This window comes from Globicephala melas, chromosome 12 (genome assembly GCF_963455315.2).
Source record: "Globicephala melas chromosome 12, mGloMel1.2, whole genome shotgun sequence".
Lineage (NCBI taxonomy): Eukaryota > Metazoa > Chordata > Mammalia > Artiodactyla > Delphinidae > Globicephala > Globicephala melas.
Window position 1 is genome coordinate 26624596 of NC_083325.1, and position 18165 is coordinate 26642760.

The 18165-nt window shown below is 43.0% G+C and overlaps 1 protein-coding gene across 6 annotated transcripts in view; it reads right to left on the minus strand.

Moving 5' to 3' along the window:
* DGUOK (deoxyguanosine kinase) overlaps positions 1 to 12055 on the minus strand; it is a 36102-nt gene extending 24047 nt beyond the window's left edge. For 5 of the 6 annotated variants that reach the window (XR_009566158.2, XM_030877602.2, XM_030877600.2 and 2 more), the window contains exon 1: positions 11850 to 12055. Coding sequence is in view for 4 of the 6 variants with exons in the window: in XM_030877602.2 (XP_030733462.1) it covers positions 11850 to 11991 (142 nt within the window). In the remaining 2 variants the exon portion in view is untranslated. The remainder of the gene's footprint in view (positions 1 to 11849) is intronic. The other variant, XM_060309305.1, reaches the window with a different exon arrangement.
* Positions 12056 to 18165: the final 6110 nt, after the last annotated feature.

Below are 18165 nucleotides of genomic sequence, written 5' to 3' on the forward strand. Positions count from 1 at the left end.
GCATCTCAAATCAGGGTTGCAGGAGAAGGCTGCTATTAAACTCTGTCACAAATGCCCAACTCAAGGGAACAAGTACCAGTTTTTCCAATTTCAAAACTCAGCAGCCACATCACTGTCAGACTAACCAGTCACCATAATGAATGCAGGCAACAGGGAGGAAAAATACCCTTAAGATTTGATTTGTAATTTTAATGTCCCAACCTCTCAGAGGAAAAGAGAATTTAATAACAGTTAAAAATGGAATAGACTCTCAAAAGTAGATGAAATCAGCTACATGTGTTGTAAAGCTTGAATCGCACAGTCCTATTTATTCGGTGACAGTATAAAAATTACAAGTTTTTCAAGATAGAAAATGAAGACAATGACCCTCATTCATTCAACAAATCTAACCAATATTCAGGGAGTGCTATTATGTGCTCAGACTGTCCGGCACTGGAGGTACAATGGTAAACAAAACACAGGATGGATTTTGCCCTCACAGAGCTTGTACGAGAGACGGATACCAAATAAACACATGAGTAACTAATAACAAATTGTATTAAGTGCTAGGAAAGAAAAATGCAGGATGGCTCTAATGTAGCTCAGGAGATCAAGGAAGGTTCCTCTGAAAAATGTTACCTGAGGTGAGACCTGAAAGACAAGGACTGGTCAGGCCAAGAGTGGGGGAAAGGTTGGGAAAAGAGAAAAACGGCGTACAAGAAGACAGAAGAGGTATCTGTGGCCCTGAAGTGACAGTGTGGTCAAACGAGGGAGAAGAATGGCTCAAAATGAGTGTGGAGAGGCTGGTAGGCAGGCCAGGGCCAGGTCACATGGGGGGCCCTGTACCATGGTAAAAAGTTTGAATTCTATTCTAAGGGCAATGGGATATCAGTGATGATGGGTTTTAAGCAGGGAAATGACCATGTCATTTTTAAAAGACCAGCTCATTTTTAAAAGACCACTCCACCTGCTGTTGCACTGATGCAGAATTAGGCAGACCAGTTAGAAGATAACAGTAGCTTCAACCAAGGAGAGAGCAGAAGAGGTAGAAAGCAGTGATTGCTTTGAGAAATATTTTGGAGATGAAATTAACCTAGTACCACAACATTCAAGTTCTCTTTTCCCATTTACACCAACATCTAGCCCATACCTTCCTGAATTCCAGACTCACTATCTAAGAGCCCTCCAGACATTTCCACTTGGATGTCCTAGAAACAACTCAAAGTCAATATATTCCATAAATGAACTCATCATCTTCCCCACCAAACTGAGCTTTCTCCCATATCCCAACCGCAGGGTAAGACAGCACTATCCACTCAGTCAGGACTTCTTCCTTCTCTGCCAAACCTCAAGTGGCCACAAACTGCTTTTGAACCTGCCTTCTAAAATTTCCACATCTGTCCTTTTCTCTCTATTCCCACCTCCTGCTCAAGACCAGGCTTTCATTTCTTGCCTCTCCAACTCTGGCCTTGCCCTCTTCAATCCATCATTCATACTGCAGCCACACTGAACACAAAGTAACACTGCTTAAAATCCTCTGGCAGCTCCCTATTGCCTTCACAACAAAATTCAAACCCTTTAGCATGGCCTATAAAACACATCAAAATCTGGCCCCTGCATAGACCTCTCTGCCTCACTTCCCTTCAGGCATCCTGAGCTCCCAACGGACCAAACTCTTTGCAACTCTAATCATGCCATGCTGTCTGCTGCAAATGTGACTTTGCATATGCTTTCTCCTCACCTGGCCAACTCCTACTCAATCTTCAGATTCTGCTCAGATACACCTCCTGTGTGAAGGCTTTCAGGACCCTGATGCCTCTAAGTTGGATTAGCTCCTTTGTGCTTGGCCTGGCAATCTGGGTAAGACTCCATCACTGCCATTGTAATTCTGTTTCTCTAAGTAGAAGATGGGGTTCCTTCAGGGCAGGAACCAAAGCCCAGACTAATGACCTAGCTGAATGAATAAAACAAGTAATACATTATTAATTCCACTTCCCTACGAAACCCACATTTGTTGAAAATCAAAACATGAACCATAACAATGTGCTTGGAGCTCAATCTCCCCTATGAGAGGTGACCTTTCTCAAGTGAGTTCTACCCTTAGGAGGAACCCAAATGGAAGGAAGAGAAGGAAGGGGGAGGCACCCTTCCAGTCAATTCTATCAGCCACTCATAGTTACTGATCAGGAGCAAAGAGACATCTCAGCAGAAGAGCCCACACATCCAATATCTGACATTTATTACACACCACTCCAACTCCTCTCTGAACACACAGGGTAAAGAACAAACACATAAATCTGTACATCTTGTACAGTCACACTCATCTCTCAGTCCCACCTCCACCCAACTCCTGTGTGCCTTTGCACATGTGCTCAGCCTCTGCTCCTCCCACACTTCAGTGAACAAATGCCTTCCCCTGCTCTGCTCAGCCTGTGTCTAAATCCCTTCCCCCACTAAGCATAAGGCCCACCTCTTCCGCAAAGTTCAGGACATCTCCAGCTCACACCAAATTCCTACCACATTGGGCAGCTGAATCAAATAAGCAATATTTATTAACTGCCTCTGATACATTTAGCATTTAATTGTTTTGATTGTTTTATGAGCCTCAATTTTGGTTTCCTAACAGGATCTGAATCTCTGAGGTTGGATCACAGGAATCCACATTTTTAAAGCATGCCCCAAGTGATCGTGAGGCAGACTTATACTGGAGATTGCTATCTAGAACAATCTGATCACAATCAACAGAGGTTGTTTTTTAAAAATATGGGTTCCAAAACCACATCCCAGACTACTAAATAAAACCCTTTGGGCTTGTCATGGAGTGCCCAACAGAGTTGCAGGAAATACAAATTGGTTGAATTTGTTTATTATCAGATACCTACCTGTCCTGAATAGTCCCTACTTTAAAATATTTGGCACAGATAGTCAATATTTAGATTGCAGGTTGGTGATTAAGCCTAAAACATGGTCTCTGGCTATGGGCTGAAAAATTATTTTAATTAATATGAAAAGATGAAGGTAACTGATTTGTGAGATGGGTGGGGTTGAACGGTTGTTAGAATTACTTAAATTTTTTAAAAGTTAAAAACAACTACCCAAGGAACGATTGCAGATGGAAAGGAAGGACGCTGAGGGTTAGGGCGTACCAACTTCACCTCTGAGATCAGAAGGGCAGTCAGTACTCTGAGAAACCGACTTATGCCATTTAAACACACAAAACCCGGAATGCCAATAAATGAGATGTAATGGGAAATATACAGTTCCAATTAGAAACAGTCACACCAGGGCAACACCCCCACCTTGCACACCATCCCCCATTTCAAAGCTTTTGGAAATCCAGTTTAGCAATGAGAAGCCAGAGTTTCAGCAAAGAACGACAGTAAATCGTGGTGGAAGGTCCTAGGAGCTTTGCCATCCATGATGCTGTAGGGCTCGGAGAGCCTGGGTAATTTTCCATAGGGCGGCATTTCTTAAAACTGCATTCCAAGGGAACTCAGCTGCGCCAGGCACCACCCACAGATATGGAATAATTATTTTAAAAAATAATTCAAAAGTATGTATTTATATTAAAACTAGACATAACTTTTTTAAAGCTATGATACCTGACTGTAATAGTTTTTTTCTTCCTTTTAAGAAGTTTTGTAAAACAGAAATATAGATCAATGGAACAGGATAGAAAGCCCAGAGATAAACCCATGCACATATGGTCACCTTATCTTTGATAAAGGAGGCAAGAATATACAGTGGAGAAAAGACAGCCTCTTCAATAAGTGGTGCTGGGAAAACTGGACAGATACATGTAAAAGTATGAGACTAGATCACTCCCTAACACCATACACAAAAATAAGCTCAAAATGGATTAAAGACCTAAATGTAAGGCCAGAAACTATCAAACTCTTAGAGGAAAACATAGGCAGAACACTCTGTGACATAAATCACAGCAAGATTCTTTTTGGCCCACCTCCTAGAGAAATGGAAATAAAAACAAAAATAAACAAATGGGACCTAATGAAACTTCAAAGCTTTTGCACAGCAAAGGAAACTATAAACAAGACCAAAAGACAACCCTCAGAATGGGAGAAAATAGTTGCAAATGAAGCAACTGACAAAGAATTAACCTCCAAAATTTATAAGCAGCTCATGCAGCTCAATAACAAAAAACCAAACAACCCAATCCAAAAATGGGCAGAAGACCTAAATAGACATTTCTCCAAAGAAGATATACAGACTGCCAACAAACACTTGAAAGAATGCTCAACATCATTAATCATTAGAGAAATGCAAATCAAAACTACAATGAGATATCATCTCACACCAGTCAGAATGGCCATCATCAAAAAATCTAGAAACAATAAATGCTGGAGAGGGTGTGGAGAAAAGGGAACCCTCTTGCACTGCTGGTGGGAATGTGAATTGGTACAGCCACTATGGAGAACAGTATGGAGGTTCCTTAAAAAACTACAAATAGAACTACCATACGACCCAGCAATCCCACTACTGGGCATATACCCTGAGAAAACCATAATTCAAAAAGAGTCATGTACCAAAATGTTCATTGCAGCTCTATTTACAGTAGCCCAGAGATGGAAACAACCTAAGTGTCCATCATCGGATGAATGGATAAAGAAGATGTGGCACATATATACAATGGAATATTACTCAGCCATAAAAAGAAATGAAATTGAGTTATTTGTAGTGAGGTGGATGGACCAAGAGTCTGTCATACAGAGTGAAGTAAGTCAGAAAGAGAAAGACAAATACCATATGCTAACACATATATATGGAATCTAAGAAAAAAAAAAAAGGTCATGAAGAACCTAGGGGTAAGACGGGAATAAAGACACAGACCTACTAGAGCATGGACTTGAGGATATGGAGAGGGGGAAGGGTAAGCTGTGACAAACTGAGAGAGTGGCATGGACATATATACACTACCAAACGTAAAACAGATAGCTAGGGGGAAGCAGCCGCATAGCACAGGGAAATCAGCTCAGTGCTTTGTGACCACCTAGAGGGGTGGGATCGGGAGGGTGGGAGGGAGGGAGACGCAAGAGGGAAGAGATATGGGAACATATGTATATGTATAACTGATTCACTTCGTTATAAAGCAGAAACTAACACACCATTGTAAAGCAATTATACTCCAATAAAGATGTTAAAATAATTAAAAAGTAAAAAAATAAAATGTATATAAAAAAGAAGTTTTGTATTTTTTTTAAGACAAATTTTTTAAAGTATTCCCAGGGGTCTCATAAGAAAGGCGTTCTCTGCTTTTCCACTGCTACGCTGGCCTCCTCCTAATGAGCAGAACATCTGTATGCACCAAAGTCTCTCTTCTTCAGGCAGGGCCAAATGACAAATGCCTCCCTCTGTCTCTATGCTGAGCACTAGCCTCTTTTGATATCATTATCTCAGACTTATCACAATTAAGTTAGATCCCAGCTTAACTGTTCTCTTTCAATATACTTTTTAATATCATGAAATTTGGGAGGTATCAGATGTCATAAGCAGAATTAAATCTTCCTTTAGGGCCTTGGCTATCACTGTACTTTATTATGTGTGCCATGACTTGAGAAAGGGTGGGAGGTACTTTGTTAGAGTACATTATATCAACATGTTGATTTTTATTAGCACCAGGATCGTCATTCCACAAGCTGGATCAAAGAGTTCTGTTGTTAACATTCATCTCTTCCTAAATAATAGTTCTTTTCTCCTACAAATTTTTCTATAAACTACAATGTCTGTTATAGCTACATTATACTAAAAGCTAGTAGTAAGATAATAGTATCTGATGTAACACTCAAAATGATGTATTATTTTAAATTTAATATAGTTGTAGTTCATGGCAGCCTCTTTAAATATACCATCATCTTCAGGCATTTTCTTCTGAACAAGATGTAAAACCCTGTACCAAAAAGCAAACAAAAGCAGTAAATATAAAGCTGCCTATCTTTAAACAAAAAAATTCTTCCAAAGAAAATTTAAAGCCTTTATTTCAGGAACTACATTTGATGCTGCATTCATTCATTCAACCAACAGATGTTTACAGAGTAGCCACTAATGGTGGGTACTATAACTAAAATGATGAAGTGAGCTGAGGTGCTGCCCTCAAGGAACTTACATCAAGGCTAAGCACCCAGGATCAAACAGGCTCTGAGCCTAAAAGCATTCTGGGAAAAAAAAATCACTCAGCTGACTTAAAAGAAACTTGATATATTTCAGCCCTGATTACTTTTATCTTCTTTTCATGAGAAAAAAAAACTTGTTGTTAAAAAAAAAGTTCCTCACAGCTTCCAGAGTACAACTCAAACTTCTGCGTTTAGCATGAGACCCTTGCTGATCTGGAATGCCCTCACCACCTCTGCCCACCAGCTGATTCATCCTTTCACTGTCACCTTCTCAGTGAGGTCTCCTTGAACTCTCTCCAGCTCCACTTTATCCTTGGGCAGAGTTAATTACTGCCTGCTCTGGTCTACAGAGGCATCACACTGTAATTATTTGTTGACTCACCACTCTCTCCCTCTAGACTGGGAGCTCACTTTCTGAAGACAGGGACTAACCTTATTTCCTTTGCATCCTGAGTATCCGGCCAGGTGCTAAGAATGGAGATGGATGGATGGAATGAGGTGAATCACAGAAACAGAGAATCCAACTTATTCCAAACACTGTATATTGGATACAATGTTTGGATTAAATAGGTCTTTTTTTCCCCTAGAATTCTTGCCCAAATGTTTATACTTAATGAGAGTAAAAGATGACATTAGTGATGTTAAATCACTAATTTTGAATGCTGGAGGATATGTTATTTAGGGAAGCTCTCCACTGCTTTACATACAAGTCTCTAGATGGCAAAAGTGAGGTTTCTTCTCTGTTGGGTCTTTGAAAATCAAAATGAAAAAAACAAAAAGAAAAACAAAATAAAACAAAGTGAGACTAGTCTGAGTTGACTCACTGACAGTATTTCCTGCGGCGATCCTTTCTTCAATTTAGGTCTGTAATCATAAAATAACTGGCTTTGGAAGGCGATAAAACACTTTAGTGATGAACACACTTAATAGATAGGCTAGGTATTTTATTTTTCAGATTTTAAGGGATTCTAGGTTCCAAGCTTTTGACTCTTAATCACACATGGCATATGGCTCATAACACAGGCTAGATGCCCTTACTTGCTACTTCACTGATCCATTTTCCTTACATGCTGCCATCTGCATCCACAGGATCAGATTAAGATGTAGAGCAGCAGGACTACAAGAAAAGCATATCTAACTCTATGATAAACATATCTAACTTCAGCTGGGACAGGGGTTCACCTTCCCCTGTTCAGGTTTCCTGAATGGATACTCTCATTTGGGGGGATGCCACCTGTGGTTAGAGAACAAGATAACTATTTGATCTGATAGTAAAAGCAGTTTACCGTATTTCCTCTGTGGATACCAATGACTAACTTCCACATGGATATCACAGCACAGGATTCAAGTATCTGGTAAACACTGAATGAGTACAATGGGCCAGGTGTGGGTTAGGTGCTGGTGACACAAAGATGAACAAGACACTACGTGGCTAACCCAGGGAAGGTACTGAAGGTGCAGACAATCTCAACAGAACTCAAGTGCTTGCAGCAGTTGAGGGTACAAAATGTTATGTGAGCACACAGAGGAGGAGGTGCCCCATTCTGTCCAGGGAGAGTCATCACAGTGTGTGGGGTGATGGAGAATAATAGGAGACAAAACTAGAAAGAGCCAGATTAAGGTCCCTCAGTCCACTTCTCATCAGTCACACTTTCTTTAGGCAACTGCATTCACTTCCAAGGCTGCAACAACTACCCCCACAAGTCAACAACTTCCATAGCTGAGATCTCAGCTCCAATCTGTCTCTTCACTGCAGGCACGTACCCTAATCTACCTCAGAACATCTATCTCTGTTTGTCTCAGAGGCACCTCCTCCAAGCATCACTCTTACCTCCTCAGACTTCCTCTTCCTTTATTCCCATCCTCAGTTTTCAGAGTCACTGTCCAAATTAAACCTCCTTATCCCTCACCTCCAAGTGGCCACCAAGTCCTGTCAATCCCACTTCCAAACTCTTTCTCAAACCATCATGTCTTCTCTGTTCCACCATTCTCTCTGTTCAGGCCTACATCTTCCCTCCCTCCAACGACTACAATAGCCACAAAACCTAGTCTGTCTACTCCAAACTCTATTCCTATTCATACATTCAACAAATTGGATGCAAGGTACGATGGGTACTATAGCAAACGAGACATACAAAGTGCCTGCTTTATGAAGCTTTCTTTTTATTTATTCATTCTAGCCAATTCCCTTTTAAAAATCAATGTGGCCATGGCACATACTGGCCTTAAGTCTTCAGTATCCTCCCACAGCCTACACGAGAAACTCCTAGCTGTTCAACGTCTGGCATATCCTACCCTTCCAAACTCTTGTTCTGCTATCCTCTCACAGGCCCTTTAAACTTCAGGCACAAGCCTGATATTAAAACTGCATGTTTCTTCAGGCTCTGCATTGGCAAGTGTTACTTCCTGTGCCTGGAACACTCTTTCCTCTAGGGTAGGAATTCCTACCCCAGAGATTCTGAGTTTCCATGTCCAAACATAGCACTCATCACACAGCACAGAAATTATGTTTAGAAGTCTGCTCCTCCCACTTAGTTGTGAGTTCCTTAAAGGACTGCATGAGAACGCAAGAAGGATGCATAGAAATCTGGAAAGGTGAAGAAGAAAAGGTCAGGAAAATTGGGAGAGGCAGCTCAAACCTCACCTGATGGTCTGTCCAAACCACTTACTTTGTGAAATACTCTGTACCTCTCTGGGCTCTGAGGACAGAGCTTCCTTTAGGGGCATGTTTCCCAAAGTACGGGACAGAACATCTTTAAATAACACCATGAGGCAGGCAGCCCTTCTCATTCCTTTCAATGTTTCTGATTTGGCTGGAGAAAAACACACAGCTGTGGTGACTGGTCTCACTTTAAATTCAAGACCACTAAGTCCAAATGGGTCCTTAATGCCGCCCAGCAATTCTATATTTCTTCTGCTCACTCACCAGACTAGTTCTTTTTTTTTTTTTTTGCGGTACACGGGCCTCTCACTGTTGTGGCCTCTCCCGTTGCGGAGCACAGGCTCTGGACGTGCAGGCTCAGTGGCCATGGCTCACAGGCCCAGCCGCTCCGCGGCATGTGGGATCCCCCCGGACCGGGGCATGAACCCATGTCCCCTGCATCAGCAGGCGGACTCTCAACCACTGCGCCACCAGGGATGCCCTCACCAGACTATTTCATGTCTTTCCTCTCTCCTCACACTCACTCTTGGCTGATCTTTCTTCTTATTTCACCGAGAAAACAGACACAACCAGAACACCTTCACCAAGTTCCTGCCACTCCTGCTAGAGTCAGTAATCATTTATGTTGCCATTCATCCCGTTATTAGGGATAAACTGTGCTCCTAGGTAAAGCCAACCTCTCTCCACTTGGGCAAGAAATTCCATTCCTTCTTGCTTACTAAAATCACTCTGGAAAGTCTATCCTCTCTCCTGTTTCACCAATCTTTTCCCTCTCTACCAGCTTATAAATATCATCTAATTCCTCTTACAAAAAGAAAAAAAAAATGAAAAAAACCACCTTTTCAACCCTCTTCCCATTTCAGCTACCACCCCACGTCTCCCCTTTCTAGGAAAACTTGCAAATAGTTGTCTTAACCCACTGTCTCCAATGCCTCACCTCCCATTCTTCTGGAACTTATGCAATCAGACTTTCACCCCCCCCCCAACTCCTATAAATTGCTCAAGTTCACCAAAGAGCTCCATTACTTAAACAGCATTACACAGTCAATCATTCCTTCCCTGAACACCTTCGCTTGGTTTCCAGCATATCATTCTTTTGGCTTTCCTATTTCAGTGGTCATTCCTTCTCAGTCTCTTTTGCTGGTTCCTTCCTATTGCTTCAATCTCTCTAACATTTGCGTGCCCAGGACGTGGTCCTTTTCATCAACACACACAGGCTCCTGGCTTTAAATACCACCTACATGTATAACTCCAGTCCAGGGAGACTCTCAACTCTGGACTCATATATCCAACTGACTATTCAACAATCCTACTTACATATCTAGTAAGCATATAAAAACCTAACATGCCTAAAACCAAAAACTTGACCCTCTTCCCCCAGGCTGTTCTTCCCACACTTCTCCATCTAAGAAAACTGGAACTCTTGTCTTTCAAGTTGCTCAGGCCAAAATGATTAGAGTTATCACTGACCCCTCTTTATCTTATACTCCACATCCTCCTGTTACCAAATCCAGTGTACCCTACCTTAAATGAAAGTAGAATCTAATCACTCCTCACCACCTCCACTGTTACCATCCTGGTCCAACACATCATAACTCATCATTGCAACAACTTCCTGACACCTTCTATTTTCAACATATCAGCCAGAGTGATCTTTTTATAATCTAAGTCATATCATGTCACTTGACTGCTCAAACCTTCCAACAGTTTCCCATCTCAACCAGAGTAAAAATCCATAATGGACTATACAGTCTATACAATCTAGCCACCTCTTACCAACTGACCTCATCTCCCCCCACCTTCCCCCTTGCACACTCCACTCCAGCCACAACGACTTTCCGCCTGTTCCCTGAACACGCTTCCCACCTCAGGGCCTTTGCACTTGGTCTTCCCTTTGCCTGGAAGATTCTTCTCCCCATTATCCACATGGTTCACTCCTTCACCTTCTTCAGGTTTTTGCTCAAATGTCACTTTCTCAGTGAGGCCTGTCTTGATCATTCAATTTAAAACTGCAACTTCCCTCAATCCCTCAACCCTGAATTTTCTCAATCACACTCATTATCTAACATACTCTTTACTTTGCTTACTTTATATTGTTTATAGTCTGTCTCTCTCTACTAGGGTTCCGAGAGCAGAGACTTTTATTTGTTCTGTTCACTGCTGCATCCTCAGTGCCAGGAACAGTGCTGGAATATGGAAGTTGTTCAAAGGGCTATATGTTTAATTTGTAAACTGAGAAATTCTCAGTTTGCTGCTAGAATGTCTTCAATACTTAACACTTGCTAATCCCTTTTTAGGGCTCAGCACTTTAGCAGGTAAAAGCCTCAAGTAAGAATTTAGTAACATTAGAAACATTTAATAACACTGAAATGTTTTTATTTTAAAATTATTTTTATTTAAGGTACTGGACTTCTATTCTCTCTTATAACAGTTATTTTTAATTTAACACACGTTTTTAAGTTTAAAAAGTGAGCTGCTTCTAAGAAAAATGCTAAGAAATTATAGTGGGAACAGCAAAGAGACATGGCAAAAATAGTGAAAGTGGTATTTGAATGACTGGAGTTTAGGAACTCTCTTGGGGTAGGGTTGCCAGATAAAATAAGGACACCCACTTAAATTTGAATTTTAGGTTTTTTTGTTTTAGTGTATGTTCCAAATATTGCATAGGACACACACTAAAATATTATTCGTTATCGGAACTGCTATTTTAAATGGGCATCCTCTTTTTCTCCCCTAAATCTGGCAACCTTACCTTAGGAGAACAAAGAAATTGCACCCTGCTCCTTGTCGCTTCCATTTTTCTCTACCAAAACAAGCTAGCTCTTGTCCTATCTACGGACTGCGTGGCTTTTATGCCTCAATAAACCTGTCCCTGTGGGAGAGTACTGAGGCCTGACGTCTGAAAAATCCAACTGGCAAAGGCCCACAGCGCACCTTGAGAGGGGAAAGGTTTGGCAGCTCAGAACAAGCAGTCCGGCCGCATCTGCTCGAGAGGGAGGGGGTTCCAGGCCCCCTTTCCCAACCTCTCAGGCACCTGCTCTGCGGAGGCCGAGGCTTGGCAGCTACTTTCCGGCCCTTACCAATGTTGCCTTCGATGGAGAGCCTTCTGGGCCCGCGCCCCGCGTGTAGACCCCTGGAGGGGGGCACACCCTCGAGTGGGCGCTTAGCCATGGACTTGGAGGATGCTTGCAGCAGCCTTAGATAGAGCCGGCCGGCGATCATCCCACCGATGATTCACGAAGCGATCACTTCCGCCGAGAGCACTTCCTCCCACGGTGTTCACGCGCTCCGGCGCGCCGCTGACGTCAGGGGAGAAGTGGGTGGGTTGAATTGGCTTGAGGGGAGGGGCCAAAGGGACTACTCTGTTCTCGCGATGTTTGTAATAAAGAGTTGCAAAAAGGAATACTCCTAATGTGGGGTTACGGGAGAGTTTAATGACAATTGGAGCTGGTATTGTGAGGTTCGCCCCCTCCGTTTCTGCGCACTGGACAAACAACGTTTAAAACGACACATAAGTCAAGAATTCCATCACCTTTGCATTTTTGTATCGCTTTAGAATAAATTTCATAACTAAAGACAAATAAAAATAATTGTAATTTTAAACGAGTTTTTTCCCCCAAGTGTTTGTTGTCTGGCTCTTATTCTAACATGGGAAAAAAATTGGACAGTTTTAAGTAGGAAAATGATGCAATCTGATGATTTACACAAATTAACTTTTTCCCATTCCCTGTAACTTGCACCACAATGCTGGCACCTTATTGAATAAATTAACAAATTAGTTTGTCAATTACACCCCCACCTCTTATTTTGCCTCTTGAATAAAGTTCAATCTATTTGCATAGTAGCCAAAAATTCCGTAAGAATAAAGAGGGTGGAGGCTTAGGGACTATGTGTGGAACTCATTTAAACCAGATAGATTGGGTTCTGTGGGGTTGAACCATGGCGGGGTGAGGAGGGAGGCGGGGCGGCTGGTGGGGATTCAGAATAGGGTTTGTAAAAGCTTGAGAAGAGCAAGGGTAGAGAGAGATTTGCTGGTGTATAGAACTGGAGTCTAGCTGTTGGTAGAGAATTGTGTTCTGCAGAGGGACAGGGACAATTCTGAGCTGCTGCCAGACTGGCTTTTTCCTGCCACACTCCATGGTCATAATGACTTAAGAACTAAGGATTTATGAAATATTGTCAGAGGGTGCGTCCACCTTCCCCGCTTGACTTCCACAAGAGTCAAACCAGGAGTTAACAGGCAATCTGGCATTCGGGCAGCACTCTTAGACATGGGAGTTTTTAGGAAACCAATCTGATTGCCAGAAGGTTTGGGGAGGGGCTGGTGGCTGGAACTGTTGTAGGAAAAATGGGGCACAAGAGGATGGTCATATCCCAGGTCTCGGGTGAGTCCCTGGGACAGGCTGCCAAGTGAGGGTCCTTGACTTCTCGCTGGAAAGAATTCAAGAGCAAGATATAGTAAAGTGAAAGGTTTATTTAGGGAGATACCCACTCCGTAGAGCGTGGGCCATCTCAGAAGGCAAGAGCACCAGAGGTGTGGAGGTGGTTAGTTTTTAAGGGCTGGGTAATTTCATAGGCTAACAAGTGAGAGGAATATTCTAATATCTTGGAGAAGGGGTGGGGATTTCCAGGAATTGGGGCACCACCCACTTTTGTGCCTTTTTTGGTTGGCCTTGGAACTGTCATGGCACCTGTGGGTGTCATTTAACCTGCTAATGTATTACAGTGAGTGTGTAATGAGTCTCTAGGTCTCCTGGAAGTCAACTCTTCTGCCATCTTGGGCCTAGTAGGGTCTAATCGGCTTTTGTGGTATCCTATTCTTCTTAATGATTGTGCCATTCTTTTAATGACTGTGCCCTGCCCCCTTCCTTCCTGTCTCAGGGTAACTGTTTGCAGAGCAGGCACAGGACCTTTTTCCTATATTGTTGTTTATATGGGATGGCTGAAGTGACATTTGTATATCATATTAAGCACAATCTATTAAAAAATAGATTGCAAATTTAGGATAAGCTGGGTGGAGCGCTAAAGGATATTGGAGCAGCTAAAGTCTGTCCCATCCCCCACTCCCTCCCCTGCAGCCACCTCTCTGTAGAAATACTACTTACATTTCTTTATCTATGGAAACTCTGACTTGGGAAAATATCCATCGAAAAAAATTTGAGAGGCTGTCTGCACCCTTATGGCTTCCCTTGCCTTCATTGCCCTCAGGGTCACTGTGAAGGGTAAATATGGAAGTTGTTGGCAGGTTTAGGTGCAGACAGGAAACTAATCTGTTCCTAAAAGTTAGAGCACCTAAAAGTCATTTAAAAAATTTTTTACAGTGAAGTACAATATATAGTGAAGAAAAGAGCGTGTATTGTAAGCGTATAGTTTAGTGCAATTTTCACAAACTGAGCACACTCTATTACCCAGATTCGGATCAAGAAACAGCATTACCAGCATCCCCAGAATCCATTTCCCCTACCAGTTACTACCCCCAAAGGTAACCAATAACCTGACTTCTAACAGCAGACATTAGTTTTGCCTGTTCTTTACATAACTGAAATCATGTAGTAAGTACTTCTTTCATTCAACATAATATCTGTGAGATTTATATATATTATATATGTAGTTGTAGTTCATTCGTTCTCACTGCTGTATGGTATTCCACTATGCTGTTATACCACAATGTGTTTTATCCATTCTACTCTTTTCTTTTCTTAAAAAAAATTATTTATTTATTTGGCTGCGCTGGGTCTTAGTTGCGGCATGCGGGCTCTTCGTCGTGATGTGTGGGATCTTCTAGTTGCAGCATGCGCGATATAGTTCCCTGACCAGGGATCAAACCCGGGCCCCCTGCGTTGGGAGCATGGAGTCTTAACCACTCGACCATGAGGGAAGTCCCCTTATCCATTCTACTCTTGATGGACATTTGAGAGTTTCTAGATTAAAGCTATTATAGATACCATTGCTATGAATATTCTTTTTTCTTTTATATAAATTTATTTATTTGTTTGGTTGGTTTTGGCTGTGTTGGGTCTTTGTTTTTGTGTGCGGGCTTTCTCTATTTGCGGCAAGTGGGGGCTACTCTTTGTTGCGGGGTGCAGGCTTCTCATTGTGGTGGCTTCTCTTTGTTGTGGAGCACGGGCTCCAGGTGCGTGGGCTTCAGTAGTTGTGGTGCGTGGGCTCAGTAGCTGTGGCTCGCTGGCTCTAGAGAGCAGGCTCAGTAGTTGCAGTGCACGGGCTTAATTGCTCCACGGCATGTGGGATCTTCCCGGACCAAGGCTCAAACCCGCATCCCCTGCATTGGCAGGCGGATTCTTAACCACTGTGCCACCAGGGAAGTCCCGCTACGAATATTCTTGAATATGTCTTTGGTAAAGTTAAGTACACATTTCTCTTGGGCATATGCCTACAAGTGGAATTGACGTATGCTGGGCTTCAGTAGACATCCCCAAAGAGTATGCAGTTCCATAGTGTTTGACTGTACCAACAGGCAGTGTCACCGTCAGTGCGTGAGAGCTCTGGTTGTTCCACATTCTTGCCAACAATTGGTACCGTCAGCTTTCTTCATTTTATTCATTCTGCTGTAGAATGGTGTCTTGCAGTTTTAATCTGCATTTTCCTGATGATCAATGAAATGGAACATTTTTTCGTATGTTTATCAACCATTTCAGTAACCTCTCTTGGGAAGGACCTGTTTAAGTCCTGTGCCCATTTTTCTATTGGCTATCTGTCTTTTACTTACTGTTATTGTTCTTTGTATATTCTGGATACGAGTCCTTTGTGAATATTTTCTCTCACTCTGATCCTTGCTTCTAAAAGCTTTTACATTTGGGGGATGTATAGTGTAAAGTAAGAAACTAAAATGTCTTTTGCCTTTTAGTTATCCCACTATTATTGATGATCCTTCTACTCCTCTGTATTTCTTTATGCTTGTTTTATTATGTTTACCATACATCAAAGTTCAATATCTTTCTTGATCTTAATTCCAAATTTCCAGGAGAGAGACTCTGATTGGCCCAGCGGTGGCCAAAAGGTAAGTTTTCAAGGAACAAATGTGAGTGTTGGAGCCCCACCCCAATGTGCACGAGGAAGGAGGGCGATTAAAGGAATTGTCCGGAGCAAGGGAGAAAATAAGGTGGTGATCAGTTCTTCCTGGAAAACAGCGGTATGTTGGTGAGCAGAATTACGTCCCACTTGCCTGGAGGAATAATGTCACTTCCTGCTCCTGCAGGATTGTCAGATATCTGCTGGAGTTTATGAGTAAAGAGTTGATGTTGCCCCACGGGGACTCTAGTCCTTCAGCATCCATTCCTTCATCCAATATTTGCTGAGCGTCTGCTATATACTAGACACTCTGCTTAGTCCTTAGAGAGAGCTCTGAAGTGCTGCTGACAAGTAAACTGATCCGTGTTACCAAAACGCTATGCAACCATTAAAAATGGGGAGATAAACATACGCAAATGTGACCCTGACTTTCTTCTGCAGCTTGGTGTCTGGTCAGTTATATTCTCATCTACATCAAAGATATTCTAATGTACTGGATTGTGCTAACTCAGTTTGGTTAAGCTAGGAAGTACGCTTCCAGAATCTCCTTCCTGACAGGGCTCTGAGTTCGAGTTGGTCAAAAGAGGACCTGGTGGAGATTTGGAAAGTAGAATGGGAGCCTCAGCTGCTCTGAGGAGATCTCTGTTGTCAGACACTGTGACAGACAGATGTGCCCATAGATAGATCCCAGCAAGTTCTCAAGGCCTAGTGACTCCTCTCTGATCATCCCACAGCTCCCTTCAGACCTTCACTTCCCCAGCTTGTCCCACTTTTGGGCAGCCTCATTCCTGTAATAACCCCCTTATCCCCGTAATATGCATGGTGGCTCTGCTCACCTGAATGAACTCTGACTGATAGACCTAATCATAAAAGGAGGCACATAGGGAATGGTTAAGAGTGTGGGCTCTGGATTCAGACAGCCAGAGGTGAGGATTAAGAAAGGTAATCCACGTGCAGCATTTAACACACCTGCCACACCGTTACCAACCAATAGGTATTACGTAATAAGTAAGGTAATGCTAACATTACTCAGTGCCTGGGATGTTATTTCTATTTGGTTGACTTCCTATTGAATTTACACTCTCCTCAAGCCACTGTAACCCATCCATGCTCTCCTCTCTACTAGCATATAACTTGACTTCCCCTGCAGAATTCTAGGACAGCACTTATTGAAGTGAGGTAAGATCAGGTGGGGTAGGGAGGGGAAAGACGGGTCATCCTCCCCTTCTTGCCCCACATGGAGATTCTGCCGTGCCCCTCCACAGCAGGGAGGGTCAGCTCTCCACACTGCCCTAGTGGCATCTCTGTGCCTGGGCATCCTACCGCCTCTTCCCTGTGCTTTCTCTCCCAATAGCCTGTGCCTGTGGCTCTTCTTTGCAGGACTGCCCTCAACCTACTGGAACATTTTTCCTGCACAGGAGGAAATCCTGGGACTTTCTGTCCCGCAGGAAGTACCTTCACTTATCACTGATATGTGACCATGAAAGCCTGGCTCATTGCCTGCAGTAAGGTTTATACTCCAGGGCTCTCAGGGGACCAGGCAGAAGCCACCATTTTCTGTCCTGCCTCTCCCACTCTACTCACTGATTTCTACCGAGAGCACTTCCTTAATAAATCTCTTGCATGTGAGTCCTCATTTCAGGGTCTGCTTCTGGGAAACCTGTCCCAAGACATAAATCCTCTAGGGGTTTTTGAAAGTATGCTTCTTGGGGCTTCCCTTGTGGTGCAGTGGTTAAGAATCCGCCTGCCAGTGCAGGGGACACAGGTTCGAGCCCTGGTCTGGGAAGATCCCACATGCCGCAGAGCAACTAAGCCTGTGCACCACAACTACTGAACCTGCGTGCCACAACTACTGAAGCCTGTGTGCCTAGAGCCTGTGCTTCGCAGCAAGAGAAGCCACCACGATGAGAAGCCCGCGCACTGCAATGAAGAGTAGCTCCCACTCGCCGCAGCTAGAGAAAGCCCGCGTGCAGCAACGAAGATCCAATGCATCCAGAAGTAAATAAATACATTTATTAAAAAAAAGAAAAAGAAAATACGCTTCTCTACTGCACCCCCAGAGGGCAAGTGCAGGGATGGTGGAGGAAGAATGTCTGACATTGAGGTCTGTGTGCTTCCACTGGGCTCCACTGTCTCCAAATGGGTGTGTCTGGGAAGACCAGTTGGGTTCTGTTCAGGAATATCAAGGATGGGACCTGGCCAGGTGGCAGGAGCAAAGGGCACACCAGGCAGAAGTAAGGACTTAGTTCTGCCAATAACTAGCTGGGAAATCTAGTTAACTAGTGAACTAGCTATAAAATGAGAATGACACTAGTACCTGCCTCATAGGGCTGTGGTGAGGATTAAATGAGAAAATCCATGGAAGCT